Below are 21,019 nucleotides of genomic sequence, written 5' to 3' on the forward strand. Positions count from 1 at the left end.
GCTGCTGCTAAAGTATTTCAACCGAAGGGCAACCGTAGAGCCTGGAATTGTTTCTCAGTGTGATGACCCTCAGCCCTGATCGTTGAAGCTAGCAAACCGGCAGGCTTTCAAGCATTCTCTGAAGCAGTCAGAACTAGAACCGGGGTTTCGATGTCCTGCCAGTGCTGGTCCCAGCCAGGGAAGCACTAAGTAACTTGATAGAAACGGAAATCAGTGTTTCTGTAGCATATGGGGTCCTCCAGTATTTATGGTTCCGGCACTGCTGTTCACGTTAACTCGTAGTGTGTGAGTGAGTGACAGAGAGAGTGCGTTTCCTCCGGCTGCTCTGGTTTCCTCCCACAGTCCAAAGACATGCTGTTCAGGTTCACCCAGAGTGTGTGAGTAACAGAGAGTGTGTGTGTTCCACTGATGTATGGATGAGTGACCCGTTGTAAGTAGTGTATCTAGCAGTGTAAGTCACCGCGGTGAATAAGGTGTGTGGCCTGATAGTAACACTACATAGAGTTCATTGGGAGTCGCTTTGGAGAAAAGCATCTGTTAAATAAATGTAAATGCTGAAGGTGAGGCACCAACTGTCCTGTCTCAAGAGAAACTAGTATCATTTTCTTACTTTGATTATTCTCGCAAATTATTGGAAGCTCTTTCTTTCTGTGATCTAGTTCAAAGTGGAAGTGGCTTTAGTTGACCTGGAGGCAAACTACAAAGGACCAGTCGTCTTAGTAGGATGCTCTCTATCTATGGATGGACCTTTAGCTCAGTCTCTTTGTGCCTATCAGTTAGATCTGATGCACACTTTGGAGAAGGAGAATAATGTAGTTTGCAATTTCCCTGGAAGATCAGACTGCTACAGTACTCGCAATGTGGGGGAAAAAGGCAAGATGGCAAAATCTCCATGGATCAATTCCTGTCTAAAAGGATGACTCCTGCGCTGCTTTTGTGTACATTTTATCCAGCACAACAGCTCTGAAATCTAGCATAAATGAAATGGGGGAGGAAAAATAAATAAACCTCACTTCCACAGTATAATAGATCCGTTATCTGATGGGAGTAGATGAGTCTGACAGCTCTCACATTCAGGTGATTAAATCCTGTTTGTGCAGAAACGACGCCTCCATTTGAATACACAACGCATCCTCTCCGTGCACTTTGGAATTCGAGCGTTCGAGGACGGCGGAACTCGGCCCCGTTCCAGCGCCGATGTCTCCGCTCTCCGTGCGGGGACCGGGGGTCGGGTCCCTTCTTTGAAATGGAAACTCCCCGGGTCCCACCTGAGGAACGGGCCTGCTCCGGCTCCTCTTTTGTTTCGCCCGGGGTTGTATTTTTGCCTCATTCTGAGCCCCCAAGGCGCACGCGCTCAGGCCGATGTCCTCTTTTCCGCTTGCGTTGTGTGTTCCTCTGCCTCGCCCCGATGCCCCAGCTCTCACAGGAAGCTCTGCGGGTGTTGAGTCAGAAGTCGGCGACTGCGCTGGGTTGGGATCGGCCATCGACTCAGCCAAGTGCAGTTTGTAATTTCTTGCATGGACAAGTAGATAAGTGGGAAAGACCTTTATTTTCCCGTCCTTCTTTTTCACATATCTTTATTTTCAGCTTAGCTATAGCATGATGCTTAGATTACTCCGTCTTCAAGGGTGTCCCGTATCAGCAAAACACCTTATTGCTGAAGGATTTTTTTTTCTTCTCCCTGTAATCTTCCGCAGGATTTATCGAGGTTTTCAATTAGTTGAGAAGGGACACTATCAGTCTGTTCTTCTGGAGGGAATTTCAGGAAGCTGATATACAGGAGTATCAAAGCGGTAGAAATGAGCACACCTGTCTGCTCTCTCTCTCTCTCTCTCTCTCTCTCTCTCTCTCTCTCTCTCAAAACTGCAAAGTATAGCCCCCTACCAATTTGAACCTCGAACCCTCTAGTGACGGATCCGGAGAACAGAAATGTGAATTTATGTGAGGATTCTATGGGCTTTCCTTCAGTCATCTCCCTCGTTCCACTGAAACTCCTGAATCCTTTCTAGGGAAACAATAAGGACTGAGAACTGGAGTTCAAGTACCGTCTCTCCTGAAGTCTCAGTTCCACCATCCAGATTCAGAAAAAACTGCCACAAATGTGGCACAAAGTTAAAGCATGAATGTTCTCAGTTCTAGCTCCGTTGTGGTGGAACGAGCTCCCCCTCTCACTCAGAACTGCTGAATCCATGTCTGCATTTAAAAAGGGACTTAAAACTCACCTCTTCCAGACTCACTTCTCCCACCATGTCTTGAGTTTATGTAAGGTGTAAATGTTCATGCTCTATAACTGTAAGATGATGGCCAGATAAACCTTTACACAGCTACTCCTGTAATGTAGCGTAAATGTTTATATGTATCTAACTATATATATTATATATAATATTACTAGGAAGGTGATCAGGAATTGTTGATATTCTGGTAAAGTTTTATGCAGCTACTCGTGTGATAAACGTTGGTTCATATGGTGGAAAGAAACAGACTAACTGCACTTAAGAATCATGGATCTGCATCTAAGTGTCTCTTTCTGCTAATGTAACGAACACGTTGTATTTTCTATGAGATGTTCGTCGCTTTGGAGAAAAGTGTCTGATAGATGAATGCGTGTAAATGCTGGAGGCAAGGTACAAAGTACAGACAAATCCATGTGTAAACAAACTAACCTGCTGCTTCACAGATATGTTAGAGTGCAAGTTGTATACAAAGAAACACCAGGAGTGAGCTGAAAAAGCACATTCGTGACACAAGGTTGCAAGTTCAAGTCCCAAAATGTATCCAATGCTGTTGAAATCTTACAAAATGTGCTTCAGGTTACCAAATCACACTCGCTGTTGCAATCCAAACGAGCAAATATGCAGAATTGTTTTATTTCTATAAGTGTAATCTAAACAAGAAAATCATAAAAAACATTTTATTTATTAAATCCGTAAAGAAAAGGGAAAAAAGGCAATAATAACATCGCTTAAGGGTCGGACACTGCCTTTGAATGAGAACAATGGGTAAAGCCCAGCTACTAGACACAAAGAAGCAGCGAGAGAGAGAGACCAGCGTGTGTTTCAAACTACAATAGGGGGCAAGATGTGAGGGAAGAAGCAGGAAGATGTCCTGACTCCCCCTGGACCATGCCACCTCTCTCCATCCTTTGTTGCTATTATTATTATCTTTACTCTTTTTTTTAAACACTTTTTTTTTTTATATATATATTTTTAAACCTCTTAATAGAACACCTCATATAGTATTCATTAAGTCCTGTTCCAGGGGAATGGTGGAGTCGTGTGTTTCACTAGTTGTTGGGCGCAACGAGACAGACGACGGTGTCTTGTTTGACTGCACTCTGTCCTACTCATTCACTCTAGTGTGCATCTGTAACACTCATTGGACTGACATAAAAATTTTAAATGAGCTTACACAAAGTCCGAATTCGACAGTTTTAGTTACAATATAATTTGAGCAAAATAACATTGTGTAATACATCTGTCATCATTTACTGTTGGAAAATATAATGGGCCTATGAACTATTTAAAATGATAAGGAATTATAATAATAAAGTATGATATTTGTGTCCTGTGAATATTTTGAAAAATATGCAACTATCCACTGAATAAAGAGCATCAGGTAATATAGTAGTTAGAGCTCACCTTCCAGCTTGAAGGTCCCCAGTTTGAGCCCGACTCCTGCTATATAACCTTGATTAAGGTACTTGCCCACAGTTGATATAGTTAGAACTCTCTGGTGTATAAATGGGTAAAGCTGATAATTTAAATTGTAACTTCTCGTGTACAAATATGTCAGTGTAATAATAATGGGGGGGTAACTTATCTTCCACCCCCTTCCTACTCTTTATTGAAGAGGGGATCCAGACGGTAGGGTCATACGATCTGTATATGACCACATATCTTATTTCTATATCTGCAGCTAAAACATGTCCATGTGAAAAATACACTGTTGGAGAAATACAGTTAAGGTGCATTTAATATGTATAAGGTATAAACTCTTGAAATTAGAATAATATACAGTATATAAAAAAATAAGTAGAACAGGTAGAAAAAGAATTTTCTTGCCCCATAATGAAAGTGATAAAATGGAATGATCTAAACAAAAACAGCAATGTGTATGCACCTACAGTGTTTGCCAGAGTAAAAAAAGGTCAATTCCATCGCTGTACCTTAGGCTATCCATTAAACTTAATGGTAAATTACTCTGCATCACAAAATTGACCACTTTGTGTTTGCACTCAGTCACTTTATGTCTCGGTGAACTCAATTCCACAAGATTGCAGGCTTTTGACCAGAAAAACAACAGCAGCGGCAAAAACAAGTTATCCGGTACAAATTCAAAGTTGGTGCAGATCGGAGGAGATGGCTTCGGTGAGAGTTTGATCTTGATGCACGTTTAAGGACGTCTCGGTCCTTGTCACGTACGGCATTGGACATATTTCCGCAAAATAAGCAACCGCTGCACAAATGCCTCATCGGTCCAGTGGGGTGAGCTGGAAGTCTGCCTGGCGTATTGCTGACAATTTGAACATCTTATTTTGGGAAAATTACATCTGTGGCTCCTGTTAAAGACTCATAAGTTACAGCCAGAAAGATGCACATCAACTGCTATGGTAGAAATAAAAAAGTTTGCATGAGGCATGGGGATAAAGATATTGAAATAATGAAGAAATTAAAAACATTTAATGCATTTTCTTTCTCTTCGCAGCTAAACTTGCATGAACAAACCTCATTGGATGATTATCCAATGGGAAGAATACAAAATTTAACTTTCTGTTGGAATAAATGGGAAATTCTTACATATGCTGGAATACAGCAACAAAATAACTGCAGCTGCTCTGTGTGTGTGTGTGTGTTTTCCAGTTTTTTTAGCACATCTGACAAGTTTAAGACCCAAACTTTCAAAGGAAAAGTTAACCAAGCATCACATTGTGCACAATCAACTGTATTAAATTCCCACAGACATGGGTTGTATAAGAATGAAACGTATTGCTGTAATTTGTACCTGCAGAAATGCAATGCTATTTTTGTAATGTTGCACGGGTTTCGCTGGCTGTTTCAAAGGAAAAAGAACGCCGAAATCCGGGAAAGTACGTGGCCGTCCGCAAAGCCGCGTCACAGCAATTGAGCCATATGTTACATACGTTGTCATTCTGTCGAGTTTAATGGAATTCTACGGAGTGCGTCTTTCCCTTTCTGCATATTTGAATAATATCGCCCCCTATGCATTCCATCAGTTAGTTTCAATTTGCTTACGCCTCGTTCCCGCTCCGTCGGCCTCTCGCTCAGCACCAGTCGAAGGGAATTACAATGAGCGCGCGCTCCACAAGGTCAGCAACAAGCTCAAAGGCGCCTGGTTTGTGGGCCACTCTTTCTTTGGCATGAAAGGCACGTGTGTTTCATTGAGCGGAAGAATGATTGACAGGTGTCAGTCAGCTAAAAAGTGCTTTCTTTATTACTTGTAAATACTGGCTCAAATAGGAGTGTCGCGTGAGCGCCGTCTCTTTTCTGCTGGCTTTCTGACAAAATCGGGAGGGAATGGATGTCCTTGTTGTCTCTCTCTCTCTCTCGGGGACTGAAAGCAGAACCGTCTGGAGTCGAGGCGCGCTCTCTGGCCGCAACGCTACCTGTTTAGAGAAACCCGCATTGGGGCAGGGTAGTGACAGTCATGTCGGTGACATCTCGGGGTTTTAAGGGCCGGTAAATGTTTTGGTGTGTGTGTGTGTGCGTGCGCACCTGCCACACTTCTTGATTTTGTGCGCTTTTCCATTTTCCAGACCACTACAGCCAGTAATGCAAAAACCTTGAAATCTCCAAGTCACACTGTTTAGTCTTAACACTTATGGATCCATTACACACAAACACACACACGTGGAAGCAAGATGGACATTCAGTGAGTTCGCAAATAGATTGCAGGTAGCGTTCTCGCACACAAAGGACATTTCATGGACATTATATTTTGTAGGAATGACTGATATTAACATAAGCATACATCTACAAATGCTGATCCAGTAATTGTTCCACACATATGTCTGACAAGCACATGTGTGTGGGTGTGTATTTGTGTAAGCATCCATCTGCATGAGAATCACTGAGCCGCCACTCTGCGTTAGCAGAAGCAGGGAAGACTTTCTGTCAAGATAGCACTATAAACATAAATATACATTTTTTCCCCAACACCCTGGAGACAATCGGTATAATTTCAATCTGTTTCGCTGGCCGGCCTTGGCATGTCCAGAACACGGGAAATGGCTGAGCCGTTGGCGCACCGAGTCGACACCCCTCCACCAAAACACACACGGTGCAAACCAGCCAAACTCCAATAAATTCCCAACACTTCCCACTGCCTACAGTTGGTTCCTTTCTCTGTCCTTCCTTACTACTTCGACTAATTCGTATTCATATGTCAAAACTCAACGTAGGAACCGCTGTCCCCGGAGCGTAAGGACATTTAATCACAAACGAGTGTTCCTTGTTCAATTATGACATCAGTGATGGGGGTTCTGTGATGCCCCCCCCCCCGTACACATCCTCATTTACGGGGGCTGTAATCCTTGCACTGTTGCTCCAGGCTCCTAATCTTTCTCATAGCATCACTACTGGTCTCTATTGTGCCCCCCAGTGGAGAACTTCAGTGAGAGCAGGTGTGTCATTGCATGCTGGGATTTCACGCCTCTGATCTGTCTGACAAAATCAGTGTGGAAAGGAAGGCCCAGAAGGAGTAGAGAGGGAGGACCGCATAGAGGAAACTCACTACCTCAGTTGAACCGTATCAACGTCTTGCTGCGAGTCTTTCTTAGCTTACCATGCTGCGGAAAGGCGAGTGCGAGGAGGACCGAAGTGTGATCTGTGGCGCAGGGGGGTAACGGTGGGCTGGCGGCGGGAGGGTCATTTTCCGGGGCTGCTTGGCCAGACCGTAGGCACCGTTAGCACCAAAAAAGCCCAAGGCCAGTATGTGGCGACAAACATGAGATGCTGTACATCACTGAGTCTGAGAGGACGTGTCTGTATTTCAGGGCCAAGAGATATGTATTGGAGAGTTAATCTGACACGGGATATCTTCTGTGTGTTTGTGTGTTTTCCTTGTCTTTTTGTGATACCTTGAATGTACATTGAAGCAGCTGAATTGTTGGTTAATCTGACTTGGCATCACAGTGGCGTCAGAGTGAATGGCTTTTAGCACACATATGTGTGTGTGTGTCTGTGTGCGGACAAACTGTTTTCGCTTATGCACGAGTGCACGTTTGTGTGACTGTACAGGCACAGCCCATATGAGCGATACTGAGCCTCCCAGTTTGAGCCCAGATCTTTTTACATATCCCTGCGTGAATGTGTGTAAGAGTGTGTGTGTGCATTTGACAGCACGAGTGTCTCCCAGGAGTCGTTCAGACAGGTGAGCGCTCAGCAAGGCAGGAACGGAGCGGCTGTTCAGCGAAGTTGTCGTTCTGGGCAGGGCCAGCAGAGCAGGCAAACTAATTTTACAGCCATCATGCCCTCACTCAGTGTATACAAGCGGGGGGGGGCACTGGAACCCAGAGCATGGGAGGCAGGGAGAGGTTGTAAGAACTCATGAACTCAGCTGCCATCTCTGGCAAACATCAGTAAGACGGAGCGGAGCCATGCAAAGTCTCCGTCTGTCCTCCTTTCCATTTCTTTGCTACCTTCCAGAAATTGCGCAATCCAACATTGCCGTAAAGCTGTACAAAGTGCTAAGAAGCTGTCACCGATTCCGTGCCTAATCCTATTACTCGAGCTATGAGGAATATTGTGCTTGTTGAACATTCGCAACCTCTTGCACGTAAGCCTGGCAGCCAACTGTTCTCCCATAAATGAGTCGAGTCAAGCGGTGGAACAGATGTGAGAGGAGCGATGCTGCTGACCCCTGGGAAAGATCCCCATTATTTGCTTGATTAGAGTCACCCTTTATAATGGAGGCTGCGCTTGTGAAAGGTAAACTTAGGAGCTGTCAGATGTGTGAAAATAAACACATCTACCGCATCTCAGAAAGAGATGCTCATTTTAGGCACGCAAAAGTTGCCCATTCTTACTGTGGGGCTCCAACCGACTCCACCTTTTGTCCTCAATCCAGAGTAATTACTCGCTGGCCTCTCGCATTTGGACTTGGCCCTCTCTGGTGTACCTGGACCCTGCTGACCTCTCTCTCCTTTCATCAGCGGGCAGCAATGGGCTCCAGGGTACCCTGCCGTCCTCCAAATACAAGCGGTGCATCTCCGGGTTAATCTGCTTCTCTCTTGCTTTCATCAAAACACACACAACACAGGGGGCAGGTGGACCATACTGTGTACTACATACGTCCTAAACATTGTCGCACAATACATTTACATTTACTCATTCATCAGACTCTTTTCCGCACAGTGATGTATAACAGCTCCACTACATATTACTTACATTTACTTTTATTTAGCAGATGATTTTCCCCAAAGTGACTGCCAATGAACTCTATGTAGTGTTACGAGCCCACACACCTTATTCACTGCGGTGACTTACACTGCTAGATACACTACTTACACTGGGTCACTCATTCATACATAAGTGGAATCCACACACACACTCTCTCTCTCTGTCACTCACACACTATGGGGTGAACCTGAACAGCATGTCTTTGGAGTGTGGGTGGAAACCAGAGCAGCCGGAGGAAACCCACGCAGACATGGGGAGAACATGCAAACTCCACACACACTGAGCGGGGATCAAACCCACATCCTCTCACACCACCCAGGCGCTGTGAGACGTTTAGCTGACACAGGGTGCAAGACACACTGCAATAAACTACCCACAATCTTTCACCCATCTCTACAGCAGAACAATGTAACACACACACACACACACACACAAAAAGGGCAATGCGGAGTCACTGATTCACCTGAAAAACATGCCTTTAGATCATGGAAGGAAACACTCACAAAGAGAGAGCATACAAAGTGCACACGGACTGAGCAGGAATCGAGCCTGCAACCAATCGCACTGTTTGGGCACTGTGTGTATACCCCTGAAAGAACTATTTATATGTCAAATCCCGATTATTGTGCTCCTGCAGAGTATTTATGAGAACGATCGCTAGCATAGATAAGTGCAGCTTTCAGGCCAGCACAGTTGCATACAGTTGAGATGACTATTGATTTGAAGACATGCATTTATAAGTTGTATTATGAAGTTGAGAGAGGTGTCGTGCTCGTCGAGGGGGGGGGGGGCCTCTACGGGGAGCCTTTTTTGAAGTGTGAATCTTGGAGCGTGTAAAGTCAGGATGGAGGCGTCTCCGATCGGTCTGCCAGCCATGCTGTCTGCGGAGCGCCTCCCGGCAGGGAGTCTCAGGTTTCTGCAAAGCAGCTGCTTCCGCTCGCATCCTCACCGTGCACGCCCATTCAACCGTGTGTTCCCCGCCGTTAGGGGGTTAAACGGACCCCAAACTCGTCTATCAGTTTGCACACCCTCACCCCTCAACCAGACACGCTATGGTGACCGAGTGGCAACTTGGCACAGGAAACAGTAAGGAAATGTAGAGTAGCTGCGAAAGCAACGAGAAAACTAGTTCACGTGGAAACAAACATTTACTTTTCGTTGAAGTTTATATGCAAAAATCGAAGGTAAAAGAGCCGTTAGGTGTTTCAGATCGTAATGGAAATTAATAGGGGAAATGTATGTGAATGTTCTTAGATATTTAGAGGGAATGATTAATTGTATAGGGGTATGATGGCAACTGAGGGATGCAGTGGGGGTCTTTGCTGGAGAACAGGGTGTAGCGCTGCGGGTGATGGGACGCCGAGGGGAGAGGGACGAAGTTGGAGGACTCGGAGCGCCTTATCGCCGCCTGTCTGCCGGCTCCATCTGCCGAGTGTAATTAGTGTGCAGCGAGCGGAGACGCCAGCTGTTACAGGGAAGAGACGGAGAGGGAAAGCAGGAAGGAGGCGCAGGGAGGGGGTGGTGGCGGCGCGGGGAGCGAGAGTTGAATGAAGATCGGGAGCAAAAGAAACAGAAAAATGGATGCGGTGAAGGCAACAACAGGAAGAAATACGAGCAGCACATAGAGAACGGGGCATGTGGTACAATGGTTAAGGCCTCTTGTCAGAAGGATGTTGGTTTAAGTCTTTGGATGTGCACTGCTGTAGTCTCAGCTCCAGTAAAAACCAATTGTATGAATGGATGAAACTGTAAATGCATTTGAGTAAAACAATTTAATAAATCAAAAAAATCACTAAAAAATAACAATCCAAAAAATAACTATTATAGTAAATATCATTACTATATTATACAATATTCGTATATTATAGTAATGATATATTATCATTGAAATGAGAATTAAAGAATTGTGGTCCTGACAGTTTAAAAGCTCTAGCTGCAGTATAAGAATTTCAGCCCTTGAATATATTTGGGAAGAAAAGTTGCACTCCTCACTGTTTCACCGATTCCTTGCTGTCTCTCCTCTGTGTCTGTACAGGAAACACCAACAGCATCTTCGCTCTTGACTACATCAGCGGATCTCTCACAGTGAACGGGCAGCTGGACAGAGAAAACCCCCTCTACTCTGCTGGCTTCATCTTGACTGTCAAGGTGTGAAAGACGGTGGGCAACCAGCTGTCAGGGAGGCCCCCGGGGGGGAGCAGAGGAGAGCTCTGGGTAGTTGTGGGGTGGTCAAACATCTGACGGGATGGGCCAAGCGACGTTTACGGAGACTGAATGGTTCGGTTAAAGGACTGATTATGCGATCCAAAGAGATGTAATGGGAAAATTAAGGATGGAAGAGAGGTCTGATGGGGGGAATAGTGAAGGTTGTAGGTGGGCCAGGCCATGTCTGGAGAGGTGGTCAGTGGGAACAGAAAAAAACACGAGAAGCATGTTATATTACATGTGTTTGCTTTCAGCTGGTCAAGCAGACCTCAGGTTTCAGTTCATCATTACACAAACCTGGGTCAAGCAGGTGCAAACATCAGCCCAACCCGATCTATCATTGCTTAGGAAGCACAGCGTGGCCCTAATGCCGACATGATGCTCTAATGTATTATTGACCTTCCCATTCAAGACCAGCATAAAAAATGCATTGCTTCCCCAAAGGCACCCCTGCTACATATATTACAAGAGGCTGTGTGATGCGATTCTCAAAAGCTTCTTGCGCTGCCGAATGCACATCTGAGTGGCGTGGACTCGCAGGCCTGCTTTACTGATGTAGCGCATTAGACACATTTAAAAAGCGATGAGTGACACATGCCCTGTGCAAGCAGGCAGGCTATCCGAATAGCGGGCGGAACCAATGCCCAATTAAAAGGTGGAACCGCTTTCCTGCAGGCTTAGCTGCTCAGTCGCAGGCGCTCAGTCGCAGCCTCCTATTAGATGAGGGGGGCATGTGAGCATGAGTCAAGCCCAGGATCTTGCCAGTACCAAGCTACAGTAAACCTGACTGGCTGGGTCCAATTTGCTTCTCTCATCCTTTCCCTCGCTGGCTTTGTAAGCCCGCAAGCCATGGCTCCCATTCCTTTTCCGGTGACTGCTGCTGCTTACTGAATTCCCTTTTTAGACCCATGGGAAGAGAGTGGCGGGAACTGGTGTGATGAAACCAGGGATATGGTGAAATGGAACCAGTGGTGGAATGATTTGGTGAAAAAAAGGGAAAAACGTGAAAATGAGAGAGAGGGATGAGGACGTTGCAGGGAACGAAGAACAATGTTAATGTTTGATACAGAAAAATAAAACCAGGAGCACAATATGGCCTTAGACTTTCAACCTGAAGTGTGCTGGTTCAAGACCTAAGACCATTTCATTGATCTGCTTTGGATAAAAACAGTCAGCTCACAAAAACCTCAAATGATTGCTCAAGAAAGTCTGTTACTTAAGGCATATTGTTTTTTTGCTTAGTTTGGCTGACGAAAGTTATCTTGACTTACAATACACGTAAATATTTACTGATGCAAATGAAGTGCCTTAATGATAGGCTGAACTGCATTCCCTCTTGGATTTCAACCCACAGCCTTTCACTTAAAGGATCACATCTTTGTACACCAAGCCGTCAGTAAAATTAGACAGAAGAAATTGTTGTATCGTTTGTTTTCTGCGACAAAAATGCGCAAGTGTTTCATTAAACTAATAATATTAGACTGCGGCTCTTTCTGCGTATGTATGTGAAAATATGTCCTGCGCTGTATGTATGTAACAAAGTTTCCTTTACCTGGACTTGGAATTGCATTCCTGCCCGATTTCTCCTCTTAATTAAAATCAATGATTACAGTAGAAGACCTACATGATGGAAAAAGAGGGATGAAAACACTCAAAAAAACATATTTATAAGCTATAGATTTTTGCTTTCTCTCTCCCCAGCCTCTTTTGTGGGCTCAGCGCCCACTCTTTAGTGTCACTATTGATTTTGAGTGCAAGGGTAATAAAACTAATTTCTCAACTTCACAAGGCTGAGCTCCTACATGGTGTGCGCCAGTGGTGGTGCTGATGTAGAAGGAGCTGGGGGCTGAGAGGGTGGGGTTGTGGTTTGGGGGGGCGGTGTCAGGGTAGGATCTCGGGGTGGCGGGGGGTGGTTAGATATAGAAAAATGTCACAAGCACGATTACCCCTGCCCCACCTCCAACTACCTCAGACACACCGCCATCAATAAGACATCACAGTCCAGCACCCCGAGCCACGCGGCCTCCCGCCATGTTCCCATGCCTTCGCTTCAGGAACCACTGGGACAGAGGGAGCCGAACGCTGAGCGGACCTGTCAGTAATTGTTTCCCTTCAATAGAACTCATCGCTCTTTAATCTCGTTTCAAGCCCGGCACCCCCCCCACCCACCCTCGCTGACCCACCCTTGCCACCAATTTGTCCCCATTTCTCCGAATGCATTGTGCCCCTTCCCCACGTCTCCATCCAATAAAAGGTTCAGCTGTAAGTACTTTGAAGAGATAGAGTGCTGACAGATGCTTGTTGCTGCTATCTGCCTACTTTCTCTTCTGTTTTTCTTTCTAGCCCGATTTACCTTCCATCCTTCAATGCCGCTCCTCATCCTACCGCATCTCAATCAACCGCGGCCTTCATTGTTGAAGACGCGGCAAACTCTGGCACAAATAATACTGTGCATAATAAAGCATATAGTGATAATTTCCTGAATAATTTGACCACTTGAGTTTCCACCTACATACATCTCAGGCATGATTACAAGTCCCAGAAAGCAAATTCATATTGTGATGTGTTTACGAGAAGTTTAATTTAATTGAAAGCAGTTGTAACCAGAGTAACGTGCATAGTAAGATGTTGCTAACATCAATATGAACGTTAATGTGCAGCTCTGCCTAAACTGCATCTCTGCCTTTTTTTTTTTTCCTCATTCTAAGGCCACGGAGCTGAACGAGGACCGCACGCCGTCTACGGCGACAGTCATGACCACCTTCACCATCTTGGTGGTGGACAAAAATGACAACGCGCCGCAGTTCAACAGCTCCGAATACCGTGTCCGCATCACCGAGTTGGCGCAGGTGGGCTTTGCCCTGCCCCTCTTCATCCTAGTGGAGGACAAGGATGAGGTGAGTGAGTGCCATTTTAAACTTTCTTTTTTTTTCTTTTTTTTTTAAAATCATTTTTAGATGCACGTCATGATTTTTTCCAAAGTCATTTACATTTTTTACAGCAATTTACTTGATATAAATGTCTTACTAAAGCAATTGAGTTGAAATACTTTGTCATAGGATACACTTCCCAGTAAAAGTTTGAGAACACCTAGTTTTCTTCTTTTTTTTTTTTTAATTTTAATGCAGAGCATTCAATTTAGAAGTTTGATCAGGAAATGAACCAACATGTCACATGTCACCCCAGCTCTTCTGCGGCAGTTCCCGGAGATGTGGGATACATTTGTTGCTTTCCTTTTGACTTCTCGTTTTAGCTCATCCCACACAAGTGTTACCCTTCTTTTCACTGTACAGTACCTTTTATTTTTTTGACATACATACTAGCAACTGCATTTGTAAATATCCAGAAAAAAAATAGAACTGAGATAATAATAAGCACTAGTCAACACATCAATTATAGGATGGTACAGAACAACATGTAGTTTAACGTGTCATTGAAATATTTTTGAACAAGGTTTTGTTGTGTGTTGTGCACTATAGATGTGGAATTGTTATCGTTGAACTGAACTGGTGCAATAGTGAGTACTAGTTTTGCTCACTTATTATTCGATTGTATGTGCCCATCTCTACCAACATGTAAATCGGGCTGCACAGTTAACTCGGAGCCTGAGCTGTCCTGTACACTCAGATTCACAGTTAGCACCATTAGTACTGTCAACACTTAGCACAGTTAGCACCATTAGCTCTGGCAACACTGTTAGCACAGTTAGCACTGCTAGCACAGTTAGCACCATTAGCTCTGCCAACACTTAGCACAGTTGGGACTGTTAGCACAGTTAGCACCATTATCTCTCTAGCGACACTGTTAGCACTATTAGCACTGTCAACAATTAGCACAGTTAGCACCATTATCTCTCTAGCAACACTGTTAGCACAGTTAGCACCATTAGCACTGTCAACAGCACAGTTAGCACCATTAGCTCTGTTCGCACTGCTAGCACAGTCACTAAAGCTAGCGCAGTCAATGGTCCTTCACAGCTCTGCAGGCGGTGGAGGTTCTTAGCTCCTCGATGCTTGTCCTGCCTGTCAGTAATCCAGGGTGTTGTATCAGAGAGGCCTGTTGAACACCATCCTCTTTAATTTTACATCATGTGTCCGCCAGTTCCCATCAGGCTGTATCTAATAGCAACACGATCTCTCTCTCACACACACACGCACACACACACAGGCACACATGCAAAAACACCAGCGCAGAAGCTTGCTAACTCACGCAGCCCATGACCAGGAGCACATTCGACTCGGCTACAATTTAATTTGCTTTGGAAGAGATGGGATAGAGCATCAAATTATAGCTAACGAGGAAAATCAATCACCCAGGTTGAGATAAGCCGAAAGCTAGTCAACTCTGATTGATTCCTGCGCAGTGGTGGTCGGGATGGAATTTGACAGATAACTGAGAGTTGAGTGTGTGTGTTGAGGGCGGTGGGGGTGAAGAAAGGGATGGGGGAGTGGCGGGGGTGTAAATGGCATGACTAATGGAGAAGTGTATGGGGCTGGGGCACAGAGAACACACACCGAGGTTGGTGAGGCGGGCGAGAGGTGCCAAGTAGTAAATGGTGCGGCATTTAACTGCGAGTTTATTCTGAATGCTTCGTGAGGTTTTATTCAATTCGGCTGGCATGGCGACGATAAACAAAAGTGACTGGCGCGAGGTCATGGTGCCGCTGGTGTTTTCTTGCCAGGTGACACCCCGCGTGTGGCAGGTGCTAAGAACCAGGCCTCTGGAGCTCTGCCACCCTGTGTTTCCTGCAACCTGGATCCCCACTATCCACAGAGGTTCTCCTGGTTTATAAGTGCCTGCCAAGTGTCTCTTTCTCAGTCGAAAAGTGCCTCTAAACTTATCGTTCTTGCTCAGAGTATTAAAGAAAAAAAGCATCCAAAGAGCTTAATTAGTATTATTTACATATGGATCACTCAAACACCATTTAGACGTTGAGTGGAAGTTTATTTTTCTGTCTGTATGTATATACAGGGGTGGCACCGGGGCACAGCGAGTATCGCTGCTTTCTCACAGCGCCTGGGTGGTGCGAGAGGATATGGGTTCGATCCCCGCTCAGTCTGTGCGGAGTTTGCGTGTTCTCCCCGTGTCCCTGTGGGTTTCCTCTGGGTGCTCTGGTTTCCTCCCACACTCCAGAGACTTGTTATTCAGGTTCACCCATAGTGTATGACTGACAGAGTGTGTGTGTGTGTGTGTGTGTGTGTGTGTGTGTGTGTGTGTTCCACTGCTGTATGGATGAGTGACCCACTGTAAGTAGTGTGTCTAGCAGTGTAAGTCACCGCGGTGAATAAGGTGTGTGGGCTGGTAAGACTACATAGAGTTCACTGGAAGTCGCTTTGGACAAAAGTGTCTGATAAATGAAGAAATGTATATGAAATACCGTGTCTTCAGGGGCTTACCCCATATGCCGACAGGTCAGGTTAATTCCTTAGAATGTTACTACGAGGGTTTGGTCATGATGCAATATACAGCATTTTTAATCCTTTATTTAGCTTCCTATGTCACGGTGTGTTTCTTTAGGAAAATACACTGCTGTCTAGACTGGGAAACACATTTTTAACAATCATATAAGCCAGCGTCGACCATGAAACTTGTTCTTTTCAGCACTTCAGCCAACAAATACAGCCGCCTTCTAACCCCAAAACACATTTAATTTTATTTCTCCTTGAACGAGTTCAGTCTGAAAATAATGACTGTATTACTGCAGCCACATGTTTAAATCAGTGAAACAAAAATGAAAAGTATTCCCTCCCATAAGTTGAAAGACAAGGGATAGGATAGACTAAAAGAGGAGCACTCACATGTGTGTGTGTAGTGGCAACATACTAGAAGAATATATGTGGCTTCATATGTTAATATGTGGGTTCACAATGTGTTTGGTGTTAGAGAAGCAAACAACGAACTCATTATGAACCCAGCACTTCATATACACACCAATACTCTATAGATAGCTGACATAGACCCCAGAATGCTTTTCTAAGACACGTTCATGCATACAAACAGGTATGCAGAACACTATAAGAGCATATTTACTTTGAATGAACACAGATGAAAGGCCATGCAAATCAAGCAGAAACATTGTTCACTTGCTGAAGGGATCTCAAGGCGTCAAACCAGCTTCCATTAACTTGAGTATGACGGACATATTCAGACAGACAGAATCTGCATCCAGATGGAATGCTCTTCTTGTCAGTCATCCTTTTTTTCCTCCGACTCGAACTTTCCTCGACCATTTGTCTCAAAATTTCCCAGAGTGTATGTGACAATACCTTTTAGCTAAGGATTAGGATGGAGAGGCAACGGGCAAATGGATCGACAATTACCGTTATGGGCTATCTGTGGTGACATCTCAGCATATTGGATGGTTTTTAAATAGGAGGCATCAGCCGCATCACCCTTCCAATGATGAAAAACAAAAATAAAAAAGAAAGAATGAGGCAATTTACCCCTCGCCGTAAAAGACAATCGATCACTATCTCCACATGTCCCTTTGGTGTCGGGGTTCAGATCGGGGGAGGGCGTCCGAGAATAAAAATATCTGCCGTGAAAATCGTGAGCGCGCTACCTCCATATTTACTCCTGTTAAATGTTTCTCTGCGTGGAAATGTAATATCCGGTGCCCGACGTGTCGATATGAGCAGCGAAATTCACGTCGCCCTCCGACACCCCCCACACCCTCTCACTGGATTTGAGGCCTTCTTGTCTTTGGACACGTTGTACAAGTACAGATTGCGGTCACAATCACTACAAATCCATTAACTTTCAGCATTATTTTAATTATTGTTGTTATTTTTCTAATAATATTACCCTGTAATAATATAAAGGGCACTGAAACTCCTCTGGCTGTAGAGTGTTTGTGGTTGATGGCGGAATAATTAATTTTGTTTGCGAAAATGTGTGTAAACGTAAATATTTGTCAGTATTTTATTTAGATATTTTTCCATTGTCTGTGACATATTTCTTTATAAACAGTACTATGTCGAGTTTGCAGCTTAAACCAGAACTCAACATATTAAAGTCTACAAAGCAACATGTTTAAAGTGGTAAACTGGGATTGCAGAGCCACAGTCAGACCACTTTTGTCCCTGTTTTGAGACCAAAAGCAATAAATGTGGCAGCAAAAATGATCTTTAAAATATTTATACGATTATATTGCCTACTTGTGAACAGACTTGTGTCCTGTGATTGAAATGACTCCTGAGCATCAGTGTCATCCCGAGCTCACTGCATCATCAAATCCTTCATTTCCCTACTTAAAGTGTGTGTGATTAGGCTTCAGAAGTACACTACAAATGTTTCCATTGGATATGTATCATGCATGGTTCGCATTCGTGTTCTTTCTGGGCTGCTGACATGTTGTATATTTATAATTCCATTCCATCCTAGCAGTCTGTGATTTATGCACTTCGGATAAAAGGTATTCAGGTAATCGTTACGAAAGCCCGAAACGATCCTTGACCATGTGTGGAGAAGTGGTACCGTTTAAGGGGGTCTCTGATGTCGTTGTTTATTTATTTCCCCACCCTTTTATCTTTTCCCCTTTGTTCTTTTCAGAAATGGTACACTTCAGGTTAAATGTTTATTGAACTCTGAAACAATTTTCCCTCCGTGGATCAATCGGCTCGTCTTCATCACGAACCGCTCCGCTTTGCCGCCAAATGGAACGGGACAGTGGTGTGTTTCTGTGCTCTGTGTGTGTGTGTGTGTGTGTGTGTGTGTGTGTGTGTGTGTGTGTGTGTGTGAGAAATGCAGGGGGTTCTTATCATTTCCCTACCTCTGGAGATGATAGATTTCCTGGCACTAACCACATTCACATTTGACCGCAGAACGGTGGTCCTTTAGATTCTGCGCTACTATAAGGACGCATCCTTGACCCTAATACGCACCGACAAAGGGAATGACATGACGATTGCGGCGGGGGGCTACTCCAGTACCAACAGGGAAAGGTGAAGAGAAAATATTGAGCTGAGATGGAGAGGCGATGAGAGGAAGATATGCGGGATTAGTGTAGCGATGGCCACAGAAGAAATAATCAAGGGCGATGGTGCTATTGATTGGACTGCCCTGTATCTGTCTAATGAGCGGACTTTACAGTACACCATGTCTGTCCTGTTTCATAGTATTCTGGGCAGTCAAAGAGCCAGTTATGCTCATATCCCAGCACATCTGCGTGTGTGTGTGTGTGTGCGCGCACGCTCATTCCCCTGTGTACCTTGGGAGAGGGACAGATAAGCAGGTACTGACTATTAAATTTGACTGGTAAATCAAATTTGATTATGATAATTTACTGCCAATCTGTCTACCCTGTCAGCCAGTACAGAACAGATCTGTTTTTGAAGAGGTGCTTGACCCTCTGTCTCAGCAGGGCCCTTCTGGCCATGAATTATGCCCACCCTCATGGTAGCTGTGCTCCTGCTACCTGCTGCTCGGTGTTTGATTATGCAGCGAGAGTGCGAGGGACGGTGAGAGTAAAGACGGTGGATGGTAATGAAGATGCTGGGGGCCTTTGATTTTCCGTCACTTAATCTGTTTGATGGCGGTTATCTGAGTGCCTTCAGCAGCTCTTTGCTTTTTCGATGCAGTGTGTTGTGTTTGCATCTTTACGTGCGCCAAAATTGAGAAGAACTGATGTTGAACACTAATTAAGATGCACGCGCAGTCACATTCTAGTTTTCATGGAATAGGCTGGGAAATATCAATAAAGTTTGCACATAACCCATGTGCATGCACACACACACACACACACACACACACACACACACTTACTCAGATTTCTCATGTTCCCCCAGTAGTCTTATGAAGTTATTTTTCCAAATAATTATTTAGCAAAATAATAATAATTATAAATAAGTGATACAATTGTTTAAATAATTTTAAAGAATTATTTCCAGTAAATATATTGGAAATAATTATATTATTCCAAAATAACAGTTGTTTAGTTATTAACCAAAATACAGTTATTGTAGGTAAGATGATGTTAAATAATGCTTCTTGCACATATGACACATTTTGTTTCCACTGAGCTTGTCACTTCAGATCATGTTCTTATGAGACAACTGAATTGAATTTAATTAATTGAATTCTCCCTTTTTATTCTTGTTTTGATTTGTCTGCCTCTCCTTTATTTATCATTCCCACCACTCTTAGGGCCCTAACAGCATGTTCCAGGTGTTCCTCACGGGAAACAACTCGGAGCACTTCACCATTTCGCCCACCTCCGTGCAGGGCCGGGCGGACATCAGGGTGCGTGTTGCTGTGCCCCTGGATTTCGAGACCATCAGGAGCTACAGCTTTTCTGTAAGTACAAACCGCACAGGCCTCAAATATAAACGCACACCTGCAAATGCCTGTTTCCGAGGTGCTTTTTCTCGTAACGGTTGAATAAAATATGTACGTAAGTACACACGCACAATAGGAACTGACTGGAATATTGCAGGGGGGCGCGGTGGCGCAGTGTGTTGGACCGGATCCTGCTCTCCGGTGGGTCTGGGGTTCGAGTCCCGCTTGGGGTGCCTTGCGACGGACTGGCGTCCCGTCTTGGGTGTGTCCCCTCCCCCTCCGGCCTTACGCCCTGAGTTGCCGGGTTAGGCTCCGGTTCTCCGCGACCCCACTTGGGACAAGCGGTTTAGAAAATGTGTGTGTGTGTGTGTGTGTGTGTGTGTGTGTGTGTGTGTGGAATACTGCAAAGAAATTGTGTGAAATATAAAAATGTATTTAGGCTCCGGTTCCCCGTGACCCCGTATGGGACAAGTGGTTCTGAAAATGTGTGTGTGTGTGTGTGTGTGTGTGGAATACTGCAAAGAAATTGTGTGAAATATAAAAATGTATTTATTTTTTAATATCCTACCATCATCTTATGAAATAGCTTGACAACGGTAGGTTATGGGTTTTACAAGCTGATTTCTTACTGTCGTTTTACATTGATTTACGTCACTAAATACTGAACAGAGGAATCCTTGTTGGCACGATCAAGTGATAGTCTGGCATGTTTGGGTGAAACGAGCAATTCTTTCCACTCGGCAGCACAGGGTTCCAGCTGAACGTATGAGTACCTCGAGCAACATGGCAGAAGCTCTCTGTGCATGTGAAAATGTATGCATATCAATCACACAGCCATAAAACAGGGGATCTATCATATAAAGACCCAAATATTATTATGATGATGGAATATGAGAAATACCACTAAAAACATGTGACAGTCAAAACATTCACACATCAGTATCATTAAGCCATTTGTCCAAGTTAGGGTCATCGTGGTCCGGATCCTATCCCACACTAGTCGGGTTACACTATGGACGAGATCAATAAGGGCAATTCAGAATCATGAATTCAAGAGAAACACATCTTTAGGCTGAGGCGGCAGGATGCCGGAGTACCCAGCGAAAACCCACGATAACACA

General features: G+C 44.5%; 1 protein-coding gene across 1 annotated transcript in view; it reads left to right on the forward strand.

The window, feature by feature from the left end:
- cdh23 (cadherin-related 23) overlaps positions 1-21,019 on the forward strand; it is a 201,967-nt gene that overhangs the window by 83,208 nt on the left and 97,740 nt on the right. Inside the window, exons 9-11 of the mRNA XM_029254210.1 lie at positions 10,453-10,565; positions 13,331-13,519; positions 19,767-19,916. Coding sequence (XP_029110043.1) covers positions 10,453-10,565; positions 13,331-13,519; positions 19,767-19,916 — 452 coding nt within the window. The remainder of the gene's footprint in view (positions 1-10,452; positions 10,566-13,330; positions 13,520-19,766; positions 19,917-21,019) is intronic.

Source organism: Scleropages formosus, chromosome 8 (assembly GCF_900964775.1).
Source record: "Scleropages formosus chromosome 8, fSclFor1.1, whole genome shotgun sequence".
In the NCBI taxonomy this organism is placed as follows: domain Eukaryota; kingdom Metazoa; phylum Chordata; class Actinopteri; order Osteoglossiformes; family Osteoglossidae; genus Scleropages; species Scleropages formosus.